The sequence below is a fragment of the Dioscorea cayenensis genome, chromosome 1 (assembly GCF_009730915.1).
Source record: "Dioscorea cayenensis subsp. rotundata cultivar TDr96_F1 chromosome 1, TDr96_F1_v2_PseudoChromosome.rev07_lg8_w22 25.fasta, whole genome shotgun sequence".
NCBI lineage: Eukaryota > Viridiplantae > Streptophyta > Magnoliopsida > Dioscoreales > Dioscoreaceae > Dioscorea > Dioscorea cayenensis.
In genome coordinates, this window is record NC_052471.1 from 28,376,202 (window position 1) to 28,402,954 (window position 26,753).

Below are 26,753 nucleotides of genomic sequence, written 5' to 3' on the forward strand. Positions count from 1 at the left end.
TTGCAACAACCCCCTACCACGACAACGAGCGGTCCCCGACCATGGCAGCCCTCCGACCGTGGCGGCCCCACCGGTGACATTAGGGCGAAGATGTCACCGCAACTCTTATGCGGGCATGCCGATATTGATGACCCGAGTTTCCTCGGCTTGTCGCTCGTGTGGAGGCGTTGGAAGGGACGTTCCTGGCCCAACTGCGCCATCCTCGAAAGAAGCGGAAGCACCCGGACGAGCGAGGCGTCGGAATTTCGACGGCGATGACATCATCGGGAAGGTCGTTTCCAAAGGCGGCCACATTCGAAGAGACTTGCGAAAAAGAGGAGAACAATCTGCCTCTGTCTCCACCGGCCGTGGCGATGAAACAATAGCAACACCATCGGCGGTGATCTGTTATTCTGAGTGCATCGCCGTTGATGACATGGACATGAGCGGTGAAGGACATCGTAGATGATGTGGCCGTTGCCGCGGTTGAGAAGGTCGTTGACTCTCTTCTCGATGAAATCGTCGACCCGGTGGAACCCAGGGGCGCGAGATGCGGCATCAAAGATGGACACAATCCACGAAGATCAAGAACAAGTTAGAGGTGTGTCTCCCAATGATCTCGTTGTCATGGTCACGGTTGAGAAGATCGTCGAATCCGTTGCTGCGTGGCCGTGGCCGTGGCCCGACGATGCACGCACTCAAGCCCGGACACAATCCCACAACAAGAACAACCATGTAAGGATGTATGCGGTTGATCTTCGTCGCCATCGTCCCCGCATCGAAGGAAGATGTTGATGAAGACCCCGACCGAGCAACGAGAGAGATGATCAAGGCCAATCAAAAATTGGACCAGACGGCTCGGAAAGCTTTTATTCGAAGAAGAAGAAATGGGTTGGCACGAGTCGTCTTAACAAATCTGAGCGGGAGTTGATGAGGATCTTCCTCAACTGCTTCATGGACCCGGGTAAGTGTAACGCTTTTTATGTTATTGTTTAAAGGGTTTCTTATAGTGTTTAACTATTTCCTAATAGTGTTTAATACCTTTATGTTATCATTTAAAGTTTTTCTACTTATCGTTTAATTATATATAATATCATGTGATGATTGATAATATCATTTTAAATATTTACAATATGGTCTTATTATATCATTATCGTTTAACCTCGAAAGTATCGTCGTGTGGAAGAATAGCCTGTGAGCACCACACGCTGACAGATTATACAGCTGCTTGAGGGAAGGAGATGGTCGTCGATGATGTGATGGACGCTTTCAGTATGCATCATACAAAAAGTCAGCAGCAAAGAGCCATATCCCTTACAAGAGGGCGTCTCCATCACCGGACCCAGCTTCTGACTGTTTATGTCAAAGCGGGGACGACGCATGACACGATTATGGCTTTATGATCGCGGGGATCTGTGTGCGCAACATGCATGAAGTTCAAATTGTCATCCTCCCGATAATCATGAATGGCCACTTCCATGTCGTCGTCCTCGACAATGATAAACAAGAATCTGAGGCATTATTCTTCGTATCCCGGGGAGTACGATAAGGGACGCGTTGGACATGGTAAGTTCTTTAATTATGTCGATTAATATTTGTTTGGTATTTAAATCGGTATTCTAATCTCGACTTGCATATCTCGGCGGTGGAATCTATTCGACCTTTGTGTCGATATGGAGTTAGCGAGTCGGCGGACAAAAGTACCCGCTCGTGCACGACCACGAAACCCCAGCCAAAAACAAGGAAGTCGATCATGCGCCAGTCTACGTCATGCGGTTTATCGAACAATTCTTGTGGGGTGAGAAGTTACGGCCACTGCATGACAGGCGTTCCTTACCTCGGATACGGTATGTTACCCGCATACTTAGGAGGGAGGGCCGAGCGTCCATGACAAAGGGGGTCGTCAGCGGGTTAAATTTTGTTTTGAATAACATGTCCTGTATGTCGATCTATCAATTTTGTTTTTCAAATGTAAATCTGGACAAATTCAATTCATTGTTTTTCGTGTTCGAAGAACATGACTTGTATATCTTAATGTAAATTTTGTTTGTTTTGAATTAGTAAAAGCGAGTTAAATTCCATTCGGTTTTTATTTCATTGTTTAATTTACGTTGTAATTGTGTACATTTCACTTTCATTGTTTAAATATACTATATATCGTTTAAACATCAGTTTTAAATATTTCAAAATACGGTGTACTCGTTTAAAATAACACTGTCTCTGTTTAAATAAATGCACTCATTGTTTAAACATCAGTTGAAATATTTCAAATTACAGATGTATCCGTTTAAAAATAACAATGTCTACGTGTAAATACATTCAATTCGTTGTAAAAGAGTAAGAGTTTAAATGTGGAAAGGTTCCCATCAATACACAATGTTTCCCCTGTCATCGTCGGTTTATTATACAATGCCTAGTCGGCGACAGTTTCATTAGCAAGATCGCCGATCGTGACCGGATCCTGGCGGCTGGCTGCAATGTAACTAGCGGACATCAAACGCCTGTGACTCGATCCTCTTCGTCTAGGCCGCCCAGTCGCCTTCTAGTCACAGAGGTCGAAACGAAGCTCACGATTTCGTCCCGAGGCCCGTCATCGTCGGGTATGGGGAATATAGCTTCCTTGTACGCCAGTTTGTAATTGTCGACGGTGAAGTACCCGCTAATAAATCGATGTACGTTGGTGTTTGTCTGCATTATTGCTGCGCAAGCATGTTTGCAAGGGATACCATAAACTTGCCACCTTCGACATGAACAAGTTCTGATGGCGAGATCCACGGAGTTCGTTGCATTGGTCGATCGACTCGTAACGATCATCGACACTGACGACCAACACGCAAAGATTTCGTACCGTCCTCAACAATGATCTCTAACTCGAATGTATGTCGGGCATAAGTAGCTCTCCCATTTGGTCGCTTGCTCACGCCTAGGTTACATAACATGCGCATCAACTTGAACACCGCAAATAAGGTTAAACAAAGACAGGTGATGGTTAAATAATTCAGTCAACATGTTTTAAACATTATTGTAATTATTTAAACGAAATGATTAATATTTAAAAGTCGACAAGTGTAATTAAACAAAGATTGAGAATGTTTAAAGGGTAATACTAAATGTTGAAAGTGTAAAACCAACATTCGCGAGACCTTATGGAGTCGACCATTTTCGCCACCGTAAATGACGAGCTTCCTTGATCCAAGCATTGAACGACTCCGCCGACATTCGAATACATCTCACCCCAACGATCACCTCCGAACAGGATAATTCACCAATGTGCCATATCCGATTTATTAATCAACCAGATGATGAGCTCGGGTGATATGGCTCGCAGTTCATTCACTGGTATCATCGAAATCTTTAGCCGTGGATGCCCACGCAATCGCGGAAGCATATAGACCAACACTCCTCCCTCAATGCCTTCCCAAGTCTGACATTGGCTTTCATAAAATTGGCCTCCAAATGTCGAAGATGACGATGCATATGGCGAAGAAAGGAAGACTCTCGCATTGCGCTCACAAGGCCCTTGGACTCGTCCGGCACACGAAGGTAATTATCTCATGATAATCTCCACCTCGTGATAAGGCATCGCCTAACTTAGATATGAACCAAGTCCAATTGGCATCGGGTCTCGCTGTCGACTATACCAAGGCGACATGGAAAAACCATTGTTACCATCTTTCCCTGTACCCAAAGTAATGTACCCCGATATTTTCCAAGGAGGTGGGTACCATCGAGAAACTGCAGCGGCCTGCAAGCCCTCTTAAATCCCGCAATACACACGCTGAAAGAAAAGAATACACGTTTAAAACGATCACCGCCTCTCTCCACGATCGCAACGCTGCCGGGATTTGTCTCAACCACCTTATCCACATACCAAAGCAAACGATCATAGCCGGAGATGTCACCGCTGGTCGAGGACCACCCGGGCATGCTCTTTTTCCCAACCAAGCTCGCCTGTATGGTATGTGGACACCATGTTCCCGCAACATGTCCTTCCGAATGTCGATGGCCTTGCACAAGGGACGGTCCTTGAGCTTCCCGAATCACTCGTGCGCTAACCTATTTTTTGGACGCTTTCGGATGTGACGCCGAACCTATGCCACCACCGCAAGTGTGTGACGGGTTGATTGTCTTGATTCTGAAAGTATTTTTGTTATACTCTTTTGATGCATGAAGGCGCCAACGACAACCATCGGCAGCGCATTCCACAGTCACCCGATGTTTTTCGTTCTTTATGAATTTGAAGTCAAAATTCCTTTTGATTGCATGATTTCGAAGTACATCCCTGAAATGTTCGACACCGTCAAAACGTTGTCCAATATCCAACGACAACACTTCAGAATGATCTGACGAGGAAGGAAGACATCCCACACCGCCAGGGTCACCATGGGGATGAATGGGAGCACTCGCAGAATCTGAATTCCTGCCAACACTTCAGTCAAATGAAAAGATCAATATGTTAAGCGGAGAGTATAATGTTTAAGCGATAATGACAATAGTTAAACGTTAAATTAAATACTTAAGCAATTAACTAATAACGTAAAGGACTAGTATAATATGTTAACCCAGATGATGTGACATATTTAAACAATAATCGACCCCGCACAACCTGGAATAATTAAAAGAAAAGGAACTTACAACGAGTAAAACCTCGCTTTTCATTAGGATTCGCGATGGCACATTTTTCTGCTCCCGACGACAAGATCAACTACTGACACATTTGAAGATGGAATGGACGTGACACATCCGCTGGAAGTCAACATCGTTTTCGATTGGGCAAACCGTTTTATATCCATCTGGTGTGATGAACTTAACCCCTCGACAAGAGAAACTTCGAGACCCCATCGCTCACATATCTCGCCTAACACCAACTCCCAAGAAGTCTCGAGCCGTGAACATTAGCACTCTTCCCTCCCCGTTGAATCTAGCAATACCACAAAAACTCTCCATAATATATCGGGTCGAAAAACCAAATCGTACAAAACCAAAATGAAATGAAGAACAAAAAGAAGACGAAGAAGAAGAAGTAGAAGATGTAAAGAACAAAAGCAAGATCGAAAAGGCAAACAAAAAGTGCAGATTGTATGCATAGAGGTTAGACTAGACGTGATGTGATTGGGCGGTATTTTTCCCTCCATCCCAAGGGGCAAAAAGGGAAATATATGTCATCGTCATGGAGGAAGACATATTCGCCATCGTTCGAATGAAAGTTCTCAACTCAACATGAGTCTCTGTGGTAAACGCCAAGCTTTTTTTATGTTTAAACAGGATACATATAGTGTTTAAAAAGCGGTTAATTGTTTAACTAAAGTCTATATCATTTAAATAATATGTTATTGTTTAAAATTGAATGCTTTTCAACGACATCGCGTTGAAGATGGGTACCTTCCGGGTCACCTGTTTAAACATCTTTACGTATTTTTCTTAAACACCGTTGTCATTGTTTTAAAGAGTAACTTGAGTAGTGTTTAACTTTTTCTATTGTTTACACCGTTGTCATTGTTTAAAGAGTAACTTTTTCTTAAACACCGTTGTCATTGCTTTAAACATATTTACGTATTTTCTATCGCTTTTACAATGACGCTCTTTTGTTTCCCACATTGTTTGTTTTTACTAGGGTCTATGTTTAAATTTCGTAAGTTCACAGTCAAATAAGCTTGTTTCGCTTTTTATTTATAAAAGATTTACAAGATTTACTAACATTTACAACGTCCGCTCGGACTTTGGACACTCACGACTCGACCCTCGTGATAACGAAAACAAGTGTTCGCATACGTTCGAATGCTCACAGCGGTCTGCATAACATGCGCATCAACTTGAATCTGCACAACGTCTAACATTAAAAAGGTTAAACAACACACATTCAGTGAAAAAGCGGCTATTAATCAATGTGTCGTGGTCGGACTTAAACGAAGATCCCCGATAGTTAAACACGTAACGTAATAGTTGTACACTCGACGTAATGTTCTTAAATGGTAATGAGAAAGTCTCAGTGATAAATATCAACCCCGTCTTAAAGGATGTTTCGATCTCCTCCTCTAGAGATCCTCATGATCACGAAATACGTGAAAAATTTTTCTTTTTCTTACCCAAGTCGAAATGCTCGCTTAATTGCTTGCCGTCATCCACGGTGAAGAATCCTCTCGCGATTCGATGCAATTATGAGAGCATTTCGACTAGGGCTGAAAAAGATAGTTTAACTGTTGCGTGATTACGGCTAAATGATTCTCAAGATAAGGAAGAAGGTTCACGAAACATCCTTTCAGATAGAGTGGTTGTCCATGGGAAGAGGAGGACTAGGAGGAGGAGGAGGATGATGAGGACGACGAGGAGTGGTTGTCCATGGGGAGGGTTCTTTTCCGGGTTATTTATGGTGTGAATTCCACAGCGGTCGACTCTTCATATCCGAGAAAAAAAGTTAAACGCACGGTGGTCGACATCGATCGATGAGAACGAGCGGGTGTTCGGAAAAATTATGTTACCGCGGCATAAATTTTAATGCAGTCATTAATTCTTATGCACGGGATACCATAACCCTGCCACTTGCACACGTCACCGGCCAGCAATTCGGATCAAACGAAAAAGATCACCGTTTTACGCAGAGTTTTTGAGAATTTACACGTTAATATGAATAGTTATACATGTAAAGACAACGTTAAAATCGGGAGATGGGAAGTATACACGGATATGATAATTATTAAACATATTAGTAAAAATATTTAAACGTTAAACCAAGCGTAAAGTCCCTTCAAAAGGTTGAACATGATGTGATTTGGCGTTTTCCTTTCACCATTTTTCGTGGCCAAAAAAATGGGATTTCACAACATGGACCCATTTGAAGTGAGCTGTGAGGGGTAAAAGGGAAGTTAAACACTAACGGAAGAAATCAGTCCGGTAGTGCTAAAAAGTAGGAGGGGTTTTTGGGAAGTTTTGAAAATTACGAGGGGTGAACAGTAATTTTCCCTAAAATTAACAGTAAATATATATTATTATTATTTTAGAAGGTAGCTATTTTAAAAGAAAGTAATCAATATGTTATTAATTTTACACAAATAAATAAGTGAATACAAAAATTTAAAAATGAACGACTTTACCTGAACAAATAAGGATAAAGTTTTTTTTTCTTATATACCAGGCAAAATTAAGAAATATTACTTACATATCTTTGTAAATTATTTTTATCCACTTATCTACCCTTTGAAGTTTTGAACCATATGTTAACTAAAACATTTCAGTGAAAAGCTAAATTATTCTTTATATTCTTATATTGTTTTAATTTTTTTATAATAAAATAAATAAATAAAAATATTTTTTTAGAAATATATAATTTTTTTTTTTTGAAAAATTGGATAAACCACTCCAATTAAAGTAAACAATCACACTGGAGCATTAGCCCCTACAAAAGCGGTCACCCAGGGCAACCAAACACCACAAGCAGTGGGAACACAGCGGACACACAAAAAAAAAAGAAAAACAACACCACAAAAAGAGGACCATGGCCGTCCTCAAACCAACCCCCTAGCCCGATTAGCCTGAGACACGTATATGATCCGCCCCGGAAGTTGAAGCACCACCCGCCTCCACTCACGAGCCTCAAGGAAACCCAAGCTCTGTCGGATCTCAGTAATAAAATCCTCCATCTTCTCCGGCACACCCTCATCCGCAGCATGGAGCCAGGATAGCATCAGTCTATTAATAATTATTTACTTTTCAACAAATGATAAAAACTGAGTCATTGTTAGTAAAAAAAAAAATATATATATATATATAGATTATTTTTTTAAAATTATTCAAAATAATTTTTAAATATTATTTGTATATTTACGTCATTAAATAAATATATCCAAAAAAATAAAAGAGACAAAAGAAAGAAAAGGCAAAAAAAAAGAAAAGCAAAAGTGGTCCCGCCCAACCCCGCTAAACGACAAATCCAAATCCAGAGCGGTTTTGCAACCTGGTTTACCAGTAGCCGGTAAACCGCTTCCCAGTATCATCACCCTTTTTAGATAAAAATTATTGCAGGTTACCAATTTACCATTCTGCCCTTTCCACGACATTATGATAGTAATTTTTTAATTTTAATTTTTTATTTTTATAGAAAAACTTAAATATTAATTTAAGATTATTTAATCTTTATATATCAATAAATAAGATTTATAAAAATATATATAAAAAAAAATTAAGCATGATTTTTGCAAGAATCTTTATGAGCATACTCTCTTATCTAAAAGGAAAAAGTTTCGTGGCCCCACCATTTTTTACTTTTCCACTTTATCCCTTACTTCTTCTTTTATTTACTAAAATGCCATCAAATGGACCTATTGGTAAATTTGAGCTTTTACTTTCCTTGGGCCCCACTTATATATGAAATTACAACATTGCCCCTATTCATGAAAAATCACATTATTTTTGTGTAAATAAAAAGTTGAAGTTCTATTATTACTATATGTCGAATATTATTAATATAAAAATATATATATATATATATATATTTTAATTTTATGAGATAATTTGAGTAAAAATAATATTATCATAATAAATGATAGTATATATATGATTCATGAATTAGTACGTACAATGAAATGCTGAGTTATTATTTAAATAAATAATTTATATAAAATCCAAAAAAGGATATGTTTTGGATGAAATAATCAAATCTAATCAATTTTTAAACAAATTAATGGTTAAATTAATATTTTTTATAAATATACTAATTTATTAAAAGATCTTTTGCATTCATAACCCCCTGATTTTAAAATTCATATATTATAATGCCATTTGTAGCCAAGTATTAACTTAATTATGCTAATTATAAAATTAAAAGAAATATTGCTAAAATGGAAACTTATTTAAATAATTCTATTGGGCATATATAACAAGTAACAGCTAGTGTTATGATGATATTAAGCAAAAAGATAAAATTATATGGATTTAATTGCAAATAGAAATTCTTTTCACAAGATACCAAAATTTAATAGGGGTTTATATATATGTGTGTGCGAGCGTGTAAAATAACCAAATTAAGACAATAAACACATTTTCCCAGACACCTTAATAATATGTAAAAACACCAGGGGTGCATATGTAAAATATCCTACACTCATATGTAGGGAGTTTCATAAGCGTGAGTTACAATTTGGTTCACGTAATGTTACATTACTACCGAAAAAATTAGTATAATAAAAATATGATATCTTAAATCATATTGATGAGAATGTGTATAATTTTTATTTAATTGACAAAAACAATATTATAGTACAACAGGAATATGATTCTGAAATCACATTGACGAGAAAAATACTTTTATTTAATAAATATTAAATATATCAAAGTTAATAATATTTTGAAATAAATATCCAAATTATTTAATAATACATATTTTGTTGTTATTAAAAAATAAAATTTAATTTTAATATATTTAAATTTTATTAATATTAATTATGTCAAATTTACCTATTTAAATAAATATAAATGTTTACTTATTTTTGAATTTTTTAAAAAATTGATATTTTTTTAGATTTTATTGATTTGCTATCATACGAAAAACAAATTCACTTTCTGTCGCAGATGTTAACTTACCATTTACTATCAGTTGATAGTCATATTTATGAAAATATTAGTAGTTATCAAATTCTAAAAATTATTATATTCTCACTTTATATAATTAAATGGAGTAATCATTACCTAATTCATATTTCAAGGGTAATGCAGAGTGGGGCTAATATTAAAAATTATAAATCTATAAAATATAAACAAACATTAATTTTAGGATATAAACATAATATCTAACGTATCTAAATATGTACATATAAAATATTCATGGATTAAAAAAATTCCACAAAACTCTTTTAATAAACATTTAATTATTTAAATAAATATCTAATAGCTAGTTTTTGAAATTATCACTATCATTAACCAAAAAAAAAAAAATTTGATTTTATATAAAAAATGCAGAAAATAACGGTAAATAAATATAAAACTTTGATGGGTGTAGCTGCAAAAGAACAAAGCTAAGAATAAAAAGGGCAATTTCGGGAAAAAAATAATAATAGGTGGCACAGTTGTAAATAAGCAGAACGTTGGGGGTTAGTTCGGAAAAGCTGAAACCCGAGGCAATTTTAACCGTGGTTAGCGGACCCAACCCGAGGGTTTACTTAAGAAGGACGTTTCTCAAGAGCTTCGTAAAAAAAACGAAGAGAAAAAAAAAGAAAAAAGAAAAAAGGGAAAAAATATGGGAAAAAGGGAAAAAAATGGAGCCCTCTAGGGTTAGGGTTTGACTCCGAAGAAGCAAACGATGGATTTTTTGAATTTGTAGTGAAAATTACGAGTTGTGGGGGCGATTGGGGTTTTCCGGCGATCGATTTGGGGTTGGATCTGGGATTTGGAGTTGGGATCGTGGAGATCGGTGCGTGTTTCTAGGGTTTTGGGAGTGCGGGGATCTCGGATTGGAGGTGGGGGTGGTTGCCGGGATGCAGGGCGGGGTTGGAGGACGGAATCCGGCGGTGGCGCCGCCGGGGAGGTCTTCAACTTCGTCGTCTGCGTCTCCATCGTCGTCATCGTCGGCTGTCTCAGCTCCGCCGGCGCATCTAGGGTTTGATTCGATTCAGCATCAGCAGCAGCAGTTGGGGTTTAGACAGGTGAGTGGGATTTCGTGCCGTTTTTGGTTCCCTTTTTGGGGGGCGAAGCTTGGGGTCGTTCTGGCGGTTGCGTGGGGATTTGAGAAAAAGGCGGCGGGATGAGCTTTCCATATCTAGGGAAAGCGGTATTCTTTGGGGGGGTTTTCTTTAATTGCTTGTGGGATTTGATATTTGCGAGCATGATCTGGACTCTACGGCGTGGATTCCATCGTGCGTTTTTTCTTTGGCTGGTTTCTCGGCTTCTACCGCTTTCGGATTTCAATGATTTGGTTTGAAATCCTCTTTTTTGGGGTCTCCTATAGTACTTCCCCTGCCCAACAACCTCGTGCTGTTCTCTGGCCTCTCCCTTTTCTCTTCTTCGCTGCCCTGTGACTCCAGTCTCTGTTGTTCTGCCTGGTTTTACCCTAAAGTTTGGTTTTTTTCTTTGAATTACTCGCGTGTAATGCTGCCCTGTCTTGTGTTCTTTTATAAGCTGGATTCTGGATTGATTTTGTTTGCTAGTTGTGTTTGGATTGAGAAGATGGAGGATATAATTTTGGGTGCTTGTTTGGACGATCAAATGCATCAGATGGAAGATCAATTTCAACAAAATGCATTGCTAGTGTTCTTTTCCTTTCAGCATTTTGGTTGTTATCCTCTTCTTTCCTCTTCATTCTTTTTGGCTCTTTTTCTAGTCTGTCGACTCCCATTTTGATTCATTTTGGCTTGCAAGTTAAAGCAAGAGTTTGTGGTTGGCGATTGAATTCTGTATTCAGTGAAAGATTTGTACATTCACTGAAAATTTGGTAGCTGTTCATTCCCAAGATTCAGTGTGGTTTTGATTGTTGATGATTTAGAGATATTTCACCATTCTCTTCGGCTGGTTCCTAAATAGCTGACAAATACCAAATGATTAAGTTGTCTATGGATCGGGCCATTCTTGTTCTTATCGCCTTATAAAACCTGCTTGTCATCTTCCTTGATTTGGTAAAGCATACTAGAGCATATGTTTTGTGAGATTATTGTCGTATATATGTTTGGGTAGATTCTTGTCACCTTTTAGTGTCTTCTATCTGGAGGAAGCATATATGTTCTAAGTATTCCTGTTATCCAGTGAAAGATTGTACATTCACTGAAAATTTGGTAGGCTTTCATTCCCATTATTCAGTGTGGTTTTGGTTGTTGATGCTTTAGAGATCACACCATTCTCTGCATCTGATTCATAACTAGCTGACATATACCAAATGGTTAAGTTGTCTATGGATCTGGCCATTCTTTTTCTTATCGACCTATTTAAAACTTACTTGCCATATTCCTTGATTTGGTAAAGGATACTGGAGTATATGTTTTATTGGATTATTGTCATATATCTGTTTGGGTAGGTTTTTGTCACCATTTAGTATCTTTTATCTGGAGGAAGCATGTATGTTCCAAGTATTCCTGTTAAGTGTTAAGCACTCTCTGTTTGGGTGTAAACTTATAGATGCTAAGTAACCCTGAATGGGCCTTCATTCTCATGTATGGACTGATGCCTTGCTGTTAACTTTATATACTGGAGGTATGTTAGTGATCCTCCTTAGAGTCTGTATTTTGCTGTTGGTTGCATACAGGTAGTAGTTGTTAGGAAACTTTAGTATTTTACATTGATTCTTGAACCGTGTCTTTCGCATTTTCTACATTTACTCTGTCAGATGTGTGCACTAAGGTGGGCCAGTGTGAATCAGCGGACTTTTTTTGTTTTTCTTTCTTCAACACCATACCCTCTCACTAATGATGTATTGATCCAGTCAAATCGCAAGACTTCCTTAATTACTTTTAAAGCTGGTATGTGAATGGTCTTTGGATCTCATGATTAACTGTTCTTTTTGTCATTTTGTAGTCATTGCAGCAGCAGCAGCAGCAACAACAGCAGCAACTAAGAAAGCCTGAAGGAGATAATGCCTTCCTTGCTTATCAAGGTGGTGGTATGCATGGAGTTATGGCTGCTGGCAACTTCCCGTCATCATCTAGTGCTGTTCCTCTTTCACAACCTTCAAGGAAGTTTAATGATTTACCTCATCAACAAGTGCCTCCTCAGCTCCGAGAGGAAAACCAGAACAAAGGGCAAGGCCTGGAACAACATGGTCAGAACCCAATTCATCAACCTTACATCCAATTTGCTCTGCAGGCTGCACAGCACAAGCCCCATGGGAATCTGCTGGCACAACAAGGAAAAATTGGCATGGGTGGGCCACCAGTGAGGGAACAAGATCTGCGTCAAAATAGTATGAAAATACAGGAACTCATGGCGCTGCAGGCGGCCAACCAGGCACAGATGTCCTTGTTTAAGAAATCTGTTGAAAATTCAGGGCAGGGTGAGAATAAGATGGAACAGGGTTCTACCAGTATTGATCAACGAAATGAGATAAAGCCTCCGCAGATAGCTGCACTTGGCCAATCACTATCATCTAACATGATAAGACCTGTTCAACAGTCACAAGTGAACATTCAAAATATAGCCAACAATCAGCTGATGCAGCAATTGCGATTGATGCATAATTGGGCTCAGGAACATAATATTGATCTCTCTGTTCCTGGAAATATGAATGTTGTTGCTCAAATGATGCCGGCTTGGCATGCTGCTAGATTGCAAGCAATGCAGAAGTCAAGTGAAGCAAGCGCTCCTGCATCACAGTCTGGTCTGCCTCCATCAAAGCCACAGTTTATCCCATCCCCAGTTAATGTTGAAAATTCAGCTCATGGGAATTCCTTAAATGATCTTTCTGCGCAGATGGGGCCTGTAAAGAGCCCAAAGCTAATTCCTTCAGGGTCACCATCAAGTAGTGGGGCTACTCCTGCAGGGAATTTTAATAATTTACAAATGCAGCAGCAGCAGCAACTTGCCGGTCGTAGTAGGGAGAACCAGAATGAAAGAGCTGCGAGGCCTCCAATCGCAACTGGAAATGGAGGACCGACTATGCATATGCCACAATCATCTGGGAGCATGACACAGGGTGCAGACCTTTCACAATCAAAAAATATAATTACCGGACCCAGTCCTGGGCCTGGGCCTGAAACCCTGCAAATGCAATACTTCAGGTCTTTGCAGCAGAACCGTGCTATGTCTCAAGCTGCTATTCCTTCCAGTGAGGTTCCTGGAAACTCAGCACCGGCCCATACTGGATCATCCCAGATACCACCCCAGCGTGCAGGAATTGGGTTTACAAAGCAGCAGCTCCATGTCCTTAAAGCGCAAATATTAGCATTTAGGCGCCTAAAGGTAGTTATAGCTGCTCTTCAATCCACCCACCTTTCTGTGAAGATAAAACTATTGCTAAGGTTTCATGTTTATTGCTTTCAATGAAATTATTGCTGTAGTTTTCATGTTCATTAATTCAATGAGTTTCTTGTTTTATATGCTATATTTTTTTTTTTGCCCATTCTGATTTTCAGCGTGGAGAGCGCAACCTTCCCCAAGAAGTTCTTCAAGCCATTGTTCCACCACCAATTGATTTACAGCCACAGCAGATGTTTGTTACTCCAGGAATGGTTAACCAGGAAAGGCCTTTGGCAAGTGCTGCTGAAGAGCACACAAGACATGTAGAGACCACTGAGAAGGTCCCAGTGGGCACCTCTTCCAGCAAAAGTCATAGTTCACCAAAGGAGGAGCCCTTGAGTGTGGAAGAGAAGGCAGTCATGGTTACTCACATGCAAGGAGTTGCTGGTTCAAGAAAAGAACCTATGCAAATTGGATCAGTTGGAAAGGTAGAGCAGACTGGTGCCACTTTGGCCAAATCTGAGCAGGAGGCTGAACGGGGAAATCTGAAGTTGCCCAGCAAAGTTGATTATAATCCTGAAAAGGGAAAGTCTGTTCCCGCACAAGCTCCTGGTGTTCCAGTGGTAAGCACCAATGTTGATGCAGGGCAAACAAGGAAGCCTGCATCCACTGGAAGTGCACCAGTTCCAAAGGACATTGGTACAAGGAAGTATCATGGCCCACTTTTTGATTTTCCATTCTTTACCAGAAGGCATGACTCCTTGGGGGCAATGGTGGCAAACAATTCGAGCAACCTTATTTTAGCATATGACATGAAAGATCTGCTATTTGAGGAAGGCATGGATGTGCTTAACAAGAAAAGGACAGAAAATTTGAGAAAGATCAGTGGTTTACTTGCTGTTAACTTAGAGCGAAAAAGGATTAGGCCTGATCTTGTTTTACGACTGCAAATAGAAGAAAGAAAGCTCCGACTTTTAGATTTTCAGGCTCGTCTGAGAGATGAAGTTGATCAGCAACAGCAGGAGATAATGGCAATGCCTGATAGACCATATAGGAAGTTCGTTAGGCAGTGTGAAAGACAAAGGATTGAGCTTGCAAGGCAGGTTCAACAGTTACAGAAGGCCACTAGAGAGAAGCAACTGAAATCCATCTTTCAGTGGCGAAAGAAGCTTTTGGAGGCTCATTGGGCTATTCGAGATGCACGGACTGCTCGCAACCGAGGAGTTGCAAAATATCATGAAAGAATGCTAAGGGAATTTTCGAAAAGAAAGGATGAAGATAGAACTAAAAGAATGGAAGCATTGAAGAACAATGATGTGGATAGATATCGTGAAATGTTGCTTGAACAACAGACAAATATTCCTGGTGATGCAGCACAACGATATTCTGTTCTCTCTTCTTTTCTATCCCAGACAGAAGAGTATCTTCACAAACTTGGAGGAAAAATAACAGCAGCAAAGAATCATCAAGAGGTGGAAGAAGCAGCAAATGCTGCTGCAGCCGCTGCTCGATCCCAGGTAGAGCATGCTTAGCACCCCTTGTCTTATTTATGGTTGTTGATGTATGTTGTCCAAAATTTTCTGTGGCTCCAGGGTCTTTCAGAAGAAGAAATCAAGGCTGCAGCTGCATGTGCAGGGGAGGAGGTGATGATTAGAAATAGGTTTTCTGAAATGAATGCACCAAAAGAAAGCTCATCGGTCAACAAGTAAGTTTGAATCATTTTGAATCTTTTTATCACACAGAATTTTGTAGATTGTTTACATTACTGTTGAGGATTATGCATCTCGTTATCCTTCATGTGATGAGGCAATTAAACTATTCTTTTTATAAAATCAAGGAAAATGATTTCTTTAATATTATGGCATAGAAATCAATTCTTGTTTTTCTGTCCCAAGTTTTCGTTTTGCACATTTAAATGAGACTGCTTTTATTGGTAACAGGTACTACAACCTTGCTCATGCGGTAAATGAGAGAGTTATCAGGCAGCCCTCAATGTTGCGAGCTGGAACATTAAGAGACTATCAGATTGTATGTCACAGCTGCGAGCTGTTTTCGTATTCCTTGTGTATATTGATTTTTAGAATTTTCTATTATTTTACTCCATTTAATTTGCTGATTGTTTCACATTGATTGCAATCATTTTTCTAGGTTGGATTGCAATGGATGCTTTCCTTGTACAACAACAAGCTGAATGGTATTTTGGCAGATGAGATGGGTCTTGGAAAGACTGTACAGGTATGATTTTGTTTAACCACTAGGTCATGGTCATGCTTCCCAAATAGCAGCTAATAACTTTGTATTGTGATTTCATACATTGTGAGTTTTAATATCAGTCTCAATTGAACTTATTTACAAGTAATTACTTTGGCAATTAGCTACAAATTTGTGTACTTCTCTCTAATTTCTTATGTTCGTCTGAGTAGGTTTCTTACCCCTTCTTTAGTTGCATTCTTTGCTTATAGTTAAGTTATATAACAGCTATCTAATCGGCAAATGATCTTTTAATGATCTTATTTCAATTGGAGCAGGTGATGGCTGTGATTGCTTACTTGATGGAATTCAAGGGGAACTATGGGCCACATCTCATAATAGTTCCAAATGCCGTCTTAGTAAATTGGAAGGTTTTTAAAAATTTCTTTTAAATTTTTAGAAAGATTTGTTATTTCCAAGCACTCATTATTTGAGGTTCTTCTTTTCATGTGATTTTTCCTGTGTTCCTTATATCCAGAGCGAGCTGCTTAACTGGCTTCCTTCTGTGTCATGCATCTTTTATGTTGGTAGCAAGGATCAAAGATCAAAGCTGTTTTCTCATGTAAGATTTTGCCCCATGCTTTTGATCTGGTTTTCAAGTTTCTTCGTTAATTCAGTAAAGCTGTCCCTCTTGAGGGTTAAGTATCAATAAAAGCACTGGAAAATGGTTACAGGTGGTATTGTATAATGACTTATAGAAAAAATTGATCCTCCTTAAACGTAACCGGATGTACTATTGTTACTTTTGACTTGGTCTTTGTCAAACCTTTCTGCTGACGATTTGGTAGAAAATCTTGCACTATTTAACACTTCAACTATAAATGTTCTGGTTTGTTCAAGTGATATATTAGTTTTTATAGGGTAGGTTATGGATGCTGTACACTATAGTTCCAATGTATTTGTTATTTAAGATTCTCCCTGCAATACTTTGGTTTTAAATTAGACTTAAACGTGGCAAAGAGAAGTAGGGGCTTGCCTGGCCACAATGGTCTGGCTGGTCTGAGACCCTCCAAGGGTTTTAGGCGGAAACTTGAATACTAAGGTTCAGAGATTTCCAAATTATTTTTTTATTTTTATTTTTTAGCTTTTCCCAAATCATTGATTGGGTCTCGGCTTGATAAATCTGTTCTGACTGTGTTAGATCTCATACTGTGAACCAGCCTGGTTGGTCAGGAATCCCCGACTTTGTCTTTCTTTAACAGAGCCACCATCTCATGACCACTAATTTTTCTTTACGGGATTATTGTCTTGAAATTCAGTGCTTTCCAATTCCTTATTAAGCTTTTAATTTGAACAAAGAAAAGTATTATCTCATAGACAATCTCATATCCTACTTTGATTTTTACTTGGGTTGAAGTTTCAAATGAATTTGCACTAAATTCTTCTGTTTCTTGTGAGCCTTCCAGGAAGTTAGTGCTGTAAAGTTTAATGTCCTCGTAACAACTTATGAGTTTATCATGTATGATCGCTCAAAGCTATCAAAAATTGATTGGAAATACATCATCATTGATGAAGCCCAGCGTATGAAGGATAGGGAGTCTGTTTTGGCACGTGATCTTGACAGGTACCGTTGCCAGAGACGGTTGCTTCTCACTGGGACTCCATTGCAGGTTTGCCTTTGACAATTGAAATTCTGGGGTATTAAGAGAAAGCTTATATGCATTTGTGAATCTTGAAAAATTGGTTGTCTGCTTTTTGTTCTTTTTTGTTCATTCTGTTGGGATGTGTGCAAAATTATCTTTACTTCTATGTGACATTATGGATTGTGTTGCTTGTCTGTGTAGTTAGCAAGACCACCTATGCTCGATAATCAGAGATTATAGTGTATAGATGGTGATTTTCTTATTACTCGTAGCTCTTGAGATAATTCTATTCATCTTTGATAATGCTTTTGGCTGATAGAAAGTAAAGTTGGCCATAGGCAAAGTGTACTTGCTTTTGTTGGCTTGAAAGCTGCACCACTTAATCTGGATTCACACCAAAGAAGGTATCTTAAGCCTTAGGTTGGTCCAAATTCTGAAAGCCTTAACTGCATTACACTTACCCTTAAATTGTCCAAGGTTCGTGTACGCAAATATTCAGCCTGATAATTCACAGCTAGGCCTCACTTTTCCCGTGGCCTGTTGACACCTCAAGTAGAAAGACTGAAAGACATCATTTGTTTTGGGCAGTACTCTTTGCCTGTGCCCATTGATCATTCCATTCTGATGGTAATAAAGAATTATAGAGCTTTGCTCTTACAACAAATGATAATTTTATGTGTATAACTATGTACATTCTTGGTAGTAATTTTATCATGGAAGTGCAGCAGGGTCACTCTCCATTCATATACCTTTTATTTTTATTTTGCAAGTGTGGAAAAGGTTCTCTGTTCAGGAGAACAAGACTCCTTAAATAATGTGCATTTTGGATATCTTTATTGAAAGATTTTTCCATTGCAATCAAGAATGTAACTCTTGCAGGATTCTCATGGTTGTTAAAGTTCTTCAAGTTTTGGTGTGCCAATTATTTAAAATAAGTGTTATGGCTGCTTTATGAATCAATCAAGTTTATGATATAATCCTGTACACATTGCTCAAGCTTTCTGCTTGTTTTTTTCCCCATTTTGCCTGTGATAATGCCTTCTGTTTATAAAATGCTGATCTGCAACTTGTACATTATTTATTAGATTATTTTGCTATTTTGTTTTGCAATTGCATTGTCATAGCTTAAAGGGTGTTTTCATCAGCCTATGGAATGTCTGATATTGGTTTCTGCAGAATGATTTGAAGGAACTTTGGTCTTTATTGAATCTACTCCTGCCAGAAGTTTTTGATAATCGCAAAGCATTTCATGATTGGTTCTCAAAGCCCTTCCAGAAGGATGGTCCCTCACATAATCCAGAGGAGGATGATTGGCTGGAAACTGAAAAGAAGGTGATTATAATCCACCGGCTTCATCAAATTCTGGAGCCTTTTATGTTGAGGCGGCGTGTTGAAGATGTGGAGGGTTCACTTCCACGGAAGGTAGGCAGCTCATTTTGATTTTGGGTATAGTTTAATTTTCCTTCCAGTTAGCAGAAGTAGTGAAATGATCTATTTCCACAGGTCTCCACTGTCCTGCGGTGTAGAATGTCTGCTATGCAGAGTTGCATCTATGATTGGATTAAATCTACCGGCACTATTAGGGTTGATCCTGAGGATGAGATGCGTAGAGTTCAGAAGAACCCTATGTACCAGGTCAAGATATATAAGAATCTTAATAATAAATGTATGGAGCTGCGGAAGGTTTGCAACCATCCTTTGCTTAACTACCCATATTTTAATGAGTATTCCAAAGACTTCATTATTAGGTCTTGTGGGAAGCTTTGGATCCTTGATCGAATTCTCATAAAACTTCAGAGGGCAGGGCATCGTGTTCTTCTTTTCAGTACCATGACAAAACTTCTTGATATATTAGAGGAATATTTGCAATGGAGGCGGCTTGTGTATAGAAGAATTGATGGTACAACCAGTCTCGAGGATCGGGAGTCAGCGATAGTGGATTTTAACAGTCCGAATTCAGACTGTTTCATTTTCTTGCTCAGTATTCGGGCTGCTGGAAGAGGCTTAAATCTTCAGACCGCTGACACAGTCGTGATATACGATCCAGATCCAAATCCACAAAATGAAGAGCAAGCAGTGGCTAGGGCTCATCGAATTGGACAACAGAGAGAGGTGAAAGTCATATACATGGAAGCTGTTGTTGACAAAATTCCCAGTTATCAAAAGGAAGATGATCTGAGGAATGGAGGTACAGGAGACATAGAGGAGGATGACCTAGCTGGCAAAGATAGGTATATGGGATCCATTGAGAGCCTTATACGTAACAACATCCAACAATATAAGATTGATATGGCGGATGAGGTCATAAATGCTGGTCGTTTTGATCAAAGGACAACGCATGAAGAAAGAAGGCTGACGTTAGAGACTCTACTCCATGACGATGAGAGATACCAAGAAACTGTTCATGATGTTCCTTCCCTGCAAGAAGTTAATCGCATGATTGCCCGTAGTGAAGAAGAAATAGAATTGTTTGATCAAATGGATGAGGAGTTTGATTGGACTGGGGAAATGATGAAATACAACCAAGTTCCCAAGTGGCTTCGTGCTGGTTCTCGAGAAGTAAATGGAACCATTGCAAATTTATCTAAGAAACCATCAAAGAACCTTTTGGCTTCCAATATTAATTTGGATACTGATGAACTATTTTCTGGATTATCGCCTAGTAGAACAGAGAGAAGAAGGGGGCGGACTAGAGCTCCACAAACAGGTAAATATTCTATTTATAGAGAATTGGAAGATGAAGATGGTGAGAATTCTGATGCTAGCTCGGAGGAGAGGAATGCATATTCATTGCATGAAGAAGAGGGGGAAATAGGTGAATTTGAAGATGAGGAATTTAATGGTGCTGTTGATGCAATGCCTGGTAATAAAGATCAATCGGAAGAGGAAGGGCCAATTTGTGATGGTGGTAGCTTTGAGTTACCTCGAGCAATAGAACGCAACAGAAGTAGTCATCTATTCGAAGAAGCTGGTTCTTCAGGTTCATCTTCTGGAAATCGAAGAACACATCAGCCTTCTACTCCTTTGTCTTCACAGAAATTTGGATCACTTTCTGCTCTGGATGCCAGACCTGGTCCTCTTTCAAGAAGCATGGTGCTGGCTCTGCTCTTGTTTCTTTTTTTTTAGTGTCTTAAAATGTTACCTTTCGTACACATTTTGTCATATTTCTTTATATTGTTTTGATATTACAGCCAGATGATCTAGAAGAAGGGGAAATTGCGGCATCTGGGGATTCCCACATGGATCTTCAACAATCAGGAAGTTGGAATCATGAGCGTGATGATAATGAAGAGGAGCAGGTTCTGCAGCCACCAACCATAAAGCGCAAACGCAGTGTACGCATTCGACCCCGATATAATGTAGAGAAGCTTGAAGAAAAATCCACCAATGAGAGGGTGCTTCCTCCGCGAGCATCAATGAGGGGGAGCCTTGATTATGATACACAGTTTAGGGCTGAACCGGAAATTGAGCCTTCAAGTGAACCTGTTTCAGATAGGCGTGATACAAGAACTTCATCATTGAAACAGAAACGGAATTTACCATCAAAAAAGTCTTCAAATGCCATGATGCCACAACATGCCAGCAGGTTGGGCTACTTATCTGGGTCTACAGAAGATGCTAATGAACCTAATAGGGGTAGCTGGAATGGTAGGACTATGAATACTGGTCTCAGTTTTGCTGGTGCAAAAATGTCAGACAGTATGCAAAGGAAGGTATGCATACTTTTATCATGCCTACTAATTTGCAAGATATGTTCCTATACAGGCCAGGTCTTTGTATCTAGATTAATTGATGCTAGTAATAGGTAATAACCAAAGGGTTAGGCAGTTTCACTTGGAGCAGAACCATCTACTTTATGAGAATAATTTATTGGGATACTGTTAGATGCTTTCTTGCTTGCACAATTCGTGTTTCAGACACTAGAATTTGGAGGTGTTACAATTCTTGATGAAAATGCTTCTGCTATTGAAATCGTGTTTGAGATTGAAGAAGCCGTATTTCATGTGGTTTGGTTAATTTTTGTTATCATGTTAGTCCTCAGAACTGTTAGCCGACTTTTCACACTTCCGAAGGATGAAATAGCCAGGGATATGGATTGTGTTTTCTGCAATGCAAGATCACTAGATTTATTGTTGCCACAGTATTTTTAGGTTGAGTTTCATGTTATACTTGATAGAAATCTGTGTTATTACTTGTCATTGCTAATTAAATTTTGTATTTTTCTTAACTTTATCTGAATATCCTGAGATGATTGCTATTGTAACATCAGCTCTCCAATGAATTGACTTCCATAACATCTCCTGAAATTCAGCAGGGACAACCCTATTACTTTAACTGTACATCCAGCACATGATTCTTTTCATTCTTGCAGTATAAAAATGTTATTAGCAAGCTCCAGAGGAGAATAGATAAAGATGGTCATCAGGTTGCACCTGTTCTATCTGATTGGTGGAAGAGGAATTCATCATCAATTACTGATGATCTGTTAGATTTGCAAAAAATTGATCAGCGAGTGGACGGTTTGGAGTATGATGGTGTGCCAGATTTCATTGCTGATGTGCAATTAATGTTGAAAAATGTTGTCCAGTGCTGTGGTTACTCGCATGAGGTATGTCCTTGGTCTCACTACTTCTGTGAATGAGTTTTGATTGCAAGTATCATACACAAGCAACCGTTAATTGTTTTACCTAATTTTCATAAGAACTTAAAAGGCACACTTCACTAGAGATTGTCAGATTTGCTCTCAGTAGTCAGACTTGGTGGAAAAGTATCAATTCTTCACTAGCCTCCTATTAATAGTAATTATCTGTCACTTTTCAATGATGTGGATACCGCAGTTCATCTATCAGCAAATGCTCGTTTTTTTGGGTGTGTGGGATAGTAGATCTCTGTTAAGTGCATACTCTTTTGCTGAAGTGATTTTATGCCAATTCTTAGCATTCTATGCACATAGTGAGGACTATTTCCTGTAACCCAGATATTCGTTAATCAAGGTTGTGGTCCTGGTAGTTGTATGTTGTATCAGCCTAATAGTTACTAACTTTCCAGATTGTGTGTATGTATGTTAGAGAACATTCATTCCCAATTATTTGGTTGTACAATTCATCACTAGATTGAGGACCACTCTACTCTACATGGGCATATAGAGGACACATTCTGCTTTTCAGACTTGCATATGACTAAAATAAGAAGATTTAGATCAAGTGATTCCATTCTTGATGCAGGCAAGGTACGAAGCCAGAAAACTCAACGACGTTTTTCTCGATATCATGAAGATCGCTTTCCCAGGCACAGACTACCGAGAAGCAAGAAACTCATTCATGTCCTCTGTGCCGGGAGGACCAGCAACTATTGTTCCATCTCCAAAACAAAGCAAACATCCCAACTCGTTTGGCGAAGTGGAACCAAACTCGGTCTCTGCCAGGTCCACAAACTGTGGTCTGGCACCACCTGATGAAGATGGCCGGACCCGCGGTCATGCATCCAAGTTAAGGGAATCTGGTGGTGGCTCCGCGAGTGGAAGTGCCCACAACCCACTCCTCCTGGCACATCCAGGTGAGCTGGTAATCTGCAAAAAGAAGAGGAAAGACAGGGACAAGACGATGGCAAAGCAGCGAATGGGACAGGTCTCTCCATCAAATCCAGCCAGAGCAGGACCATTATCTCCATCGGTCCCGGGGAGGGCGGTGGCACCTGCATCCCCGATGAGCCGCGGCGGTCTTCGGGTCCCTCCACTCCACAACAAAGACACACATCCTTCCCAACAATCTATACATCCAAGTGGATGGGGGCATCAACAAGCATCACAGCAGCAGCAACAACAGGTGAGTGGTGGGTCAGCAGGGGGTTCCCCAAATGTGGCAGAGGTACAATGGGCTAAACCTGCAAAGAAATTGAGGACGGATACTGGGAAAAGGAGGCCTAGTCATTTGTGATTGTGAGGGTTGGATAGTGTCTGTGTACATATAAAAACATAATTCTGTTGTTACATGATTTTAGTTGTGGTCAGGGCCATTATTAGATCTAATCCAAGAATATGCACAGCCCTTCCTCTACCAGTGCTCACCTCCATTTTTGTAATCATCTTTTTTATCTCTTAATCTATATATGTATCTCTCGCTCTCTTGTCTATTATGTATGTGTACGTGTTTGTTTTTGTTTTTTGTTGGGGTTATATCAAATCTATATGTACGTGGGTCGTGAGGTTGATTGGGGGAAAAGAGTAGACTAACTATAAATTAATTCAATTACAGAGAAAATCACACAATAGTCAGGATGGCCGAGTGGTCTAAGGCGCCAGACTCAAGTTCTGGTTCTCGTGAGAGAGCGTGGGTTCAAATCCCACTTCTGACAAATATATATATATTTTTTTATATATTTTTTTATTACTTTTTGATGTAATAGTTAATGAATAATAATAATAATAATAATAATAAATGATTCAAAACCAAATTATTAAACTATACTTGAAATAACAATGATTAATTAATAATATTTTCTTAAAAAAGAAAAAATTTAGAAGTTTTCATTAACTCCCTAGTAGCCAAAAATATAAAAAAAATAGAGTATAGAGTTACATTTGATTTTTGCAGGAGTGGTTGGTGGAAAAAGCACCTGCCAAGTCTCAGCCTCTGCCCCCACACATCATTCAATTCCCTACCTTCCTTTCTCTTAATAATTAGTAGCAGTATCATCTTTGTCCCACTCTCGAGGGCATGTTTTGTGAACTGAATATGATGAGGACGGATAAAAACATATATATATATATATATATATATATTTGGATAGAGGGTATTTTGGTCTACTGAAGATAACAAACGTGGATAGTCATAGGATATGAGGATTGAATTTGAATAGAAAAAGATATGAATATGTTAAGTTTATATTATATTTGTGTTTAATATGTACCTGATAAGTTATTAGATATTAATTCTATATAAATATAGTTTTATATTTTTTTAATGATTAATCGATTTTTTTTTTTTTTAATGATTAACTTATCAGTATATTTATTAGTTTCGTTTAAATTATTTAAACTAATACGTAGTCTATAAATGATGGCTATAAATATACTATACATTGTAAGAAAAATAAACTAGAATAAAAACATTTAACTAGAGAAAATGCAAGACATGATCATAAAAGAGATTCAAATATAAACATGTTTAGGCAAGAGATCAATAGATAAATCCTTCAACCCCTTTGGATGCTAGAAACCCTACTTAAAATAGTAAAATTGGTGTCTTATCTATTTGTTGATAAGCTTCTTGTCCTAAGACTTGAGTTCAACGATAAAAAAAAAGAGAATATAATAAAACCCTAAATGAGGAAGAGTTACCAAGGAAAAATAAAAATATAATATATTTTTATTCTATCCTACCCATTTCTATATATCCTAACTTTCTAAATAGGATTATTTATCATGTGATATGTAGAATAAAGCATATCAATGGGATAAGACTATCATATCTTATTAGCTCATCAAACAAAAGATAATAGTTAGATATAATACTTTATCTTATCCTATTGTCCTTATTCTATCTACCAAACGAGTACATTAAAAAAATAATAACATGTCTATTGAATTCTTTTAATTCTCTAAGAAGTTTTTTAAATTTATTAAATTTGTAAAATATTTATAATTGAATTTTTTATTTTTAAATTTAAATAATAGTAAAAATTATGGAATTACTCCTATTTTACTCACTTACAGTTTGACCTCTTTTTCTATGAGTACCAAATGGCCTTCATAGGATGTTCATATCATTACCGAAAAGGCAAGTTTAAACTTCAGATTACATAGGATGAGAGTACAAAAGTGTTGAAGTCTTGACTTTATGTATATGCCCATGACTATCCATTTTGTCAAAAAGTACCATAGTGCTTACAGCTAGACACAAGGAAAGTGCACTCACCCTATTGTTGCATGATCATGTCTAGCTTCATTTCTCCAATGCTCGAGATATTTTTAATATTTTATTAAAAAAATTAATACGCAAAAGCTTGATTGAAAAAAATAAAAAAATAAAAAAATAAAAGTGTATAAAAAAATAAATAAGTTGCAACGAGCTTTTGGTAATATATATATAGTGATTAAGGTTTCATGCAAGTAGTTCGTCCAACAAATTAGATGTGGAACGCTTCTGTAATTTTTTGTATGCCATGAGATGACTTATTTATAGTATGATTGATAAATTAAAAGGTAAATTGTCTAGGTAGTTCTTAAACTATAGGGTTGTTTTTATTTAGATCACTAAACTTTAAAAAATTTCAATTATGTCCCCAAACTATTTATTTCCTTCCAATCAAGTCCCTCTGGCAGATTGCCATGGCGTGTCACGTCACTAGTAACTTTTCACATCAACTTACTTCAAACGCCATGTGACTTCCCTTCTTTGTTTTTACCCTCCATAGTGAAAACCCCCAATCTCTTCCCAATGTAAACCTCAACACCCTAATTTACTTTCTATATTTCTAATAACTATGATGCCAGGTGAGAAAGGAAGTGAGCTGTTGAAGAAGAAAGTTAAGGAAAGAACTATTCGAGCAGAGAGAGAGAGAGAGAGAGAGAGAGAGAGAGATGAAGTACAAGGGAAAGAATGAACCGAAGTATGATGCCCTTATGTTGAAGGGGAATATTTGGCTTTTCGTTATATCCCTATGCTATAAATTTTTACTGCATATTTGATGTATTTCTTGTATAGTTTGTGAAGCCTATCAATAAAGTTTGTAACTTATTGTAGTTGTGCTCCATTAGAGAAGTGTTCATTTAGTTTCTAGTTTTGGGTTGACTAACATTACAATTAGATAGGCAATCATTTAGGGATGCCAACGGGGTGGGGATTCACCGGGGGACACATTCCCCGGCCCCACGGCCCCGATTTTCCACTCCCATCCTCGACCCCGGCGCGAACCCGAATACGGGGAATATTTTTTCCCTGTCCTTGTTCCCGCGGGGATTTTTCTGTTCGGGGATTTTCCGGCCCTGATTAATAAATTAAAATATTATTGTTTAATATAAATTTTATATTATAAATTTCCCATAACTCAATGAAAATTCAACAACTCTAC

At 38.3% G+C, this 26,753-nt stretch overlaps 1 protein-coding gene and 1 non-coding gene across 2 annotated transcripts; both read left to right on the top strand.

The window, feature by feature from the left end:
* Positions 1-10,174: 10,174 nt before the first annotated feature.
* LOC120258990 (ATP-dependent helicase BRM) lies at positions 10,175-23,654 on the top strand. Its single transcript, XM_039266504.1, has 14 exons — positions 10,175-10,613; positions 12,472-13,851; positions 14,025-15,365; positions 15,441-15,553; positions 15,789-15,876; positions 15,997-16,083; positions 16,377-16,469; positions 16,577-16,660; positions 17,505-17,708; positions 18,858-19,103; positions 19,185-20,774; positions 20,873-21,394; positions 22,054-22,290; positions 22,907-23,654. The coding sequence occupies exons 1-14, from the start codon at positions 10,446-10,448 to the stop codon at positions 23,615-23,617; spliced, it is 6,864 nt and encodes a 2,287-aa protein (XP_039122438.1). The 5' UTR covers positions 10,175-10,445; the 3' UTR covers positions 23,618-23,654.
* A 297-nt stretch (positions 23,655-23,951) lies between these two features.
* Positions 23,952-24,035, top strand: TRNAL-CAA. Its single transcript has one exon. It is a non-coding gene; the product is annotated as a tRNA-Leu (tRNA).
* The last annotated feature ends 2,718 nt before the right edge of the window (positions 24,036-26,753 follow it).

Excerpts from the sequence above, each read along its gene's own strand:
- LOC120258990 (XM_039266504.1), top strand. The coding sequence starts at position 10,446 with ATGCAGGGCGGGGTTGGAGGACGGAATCCGGCGGTGGCGCCGCCGGGG. Across the intron at positions 10,614-12,471 it reads AGCAGTTGGGGTTTAGACAG|TCATTGCAGCAGCAGCAGCA; the intron begins GTGAGTGGGATT and ends GTCATTTTGTAG. Across the intron at positions 15,366-15,440 it reads CAGCCGCTGCTCGATCCCAG|GGTCTTTCAGAAGAAGAAAT; the intron begins GTAGAGCATGCT and ends CTGTGGCTCCAG.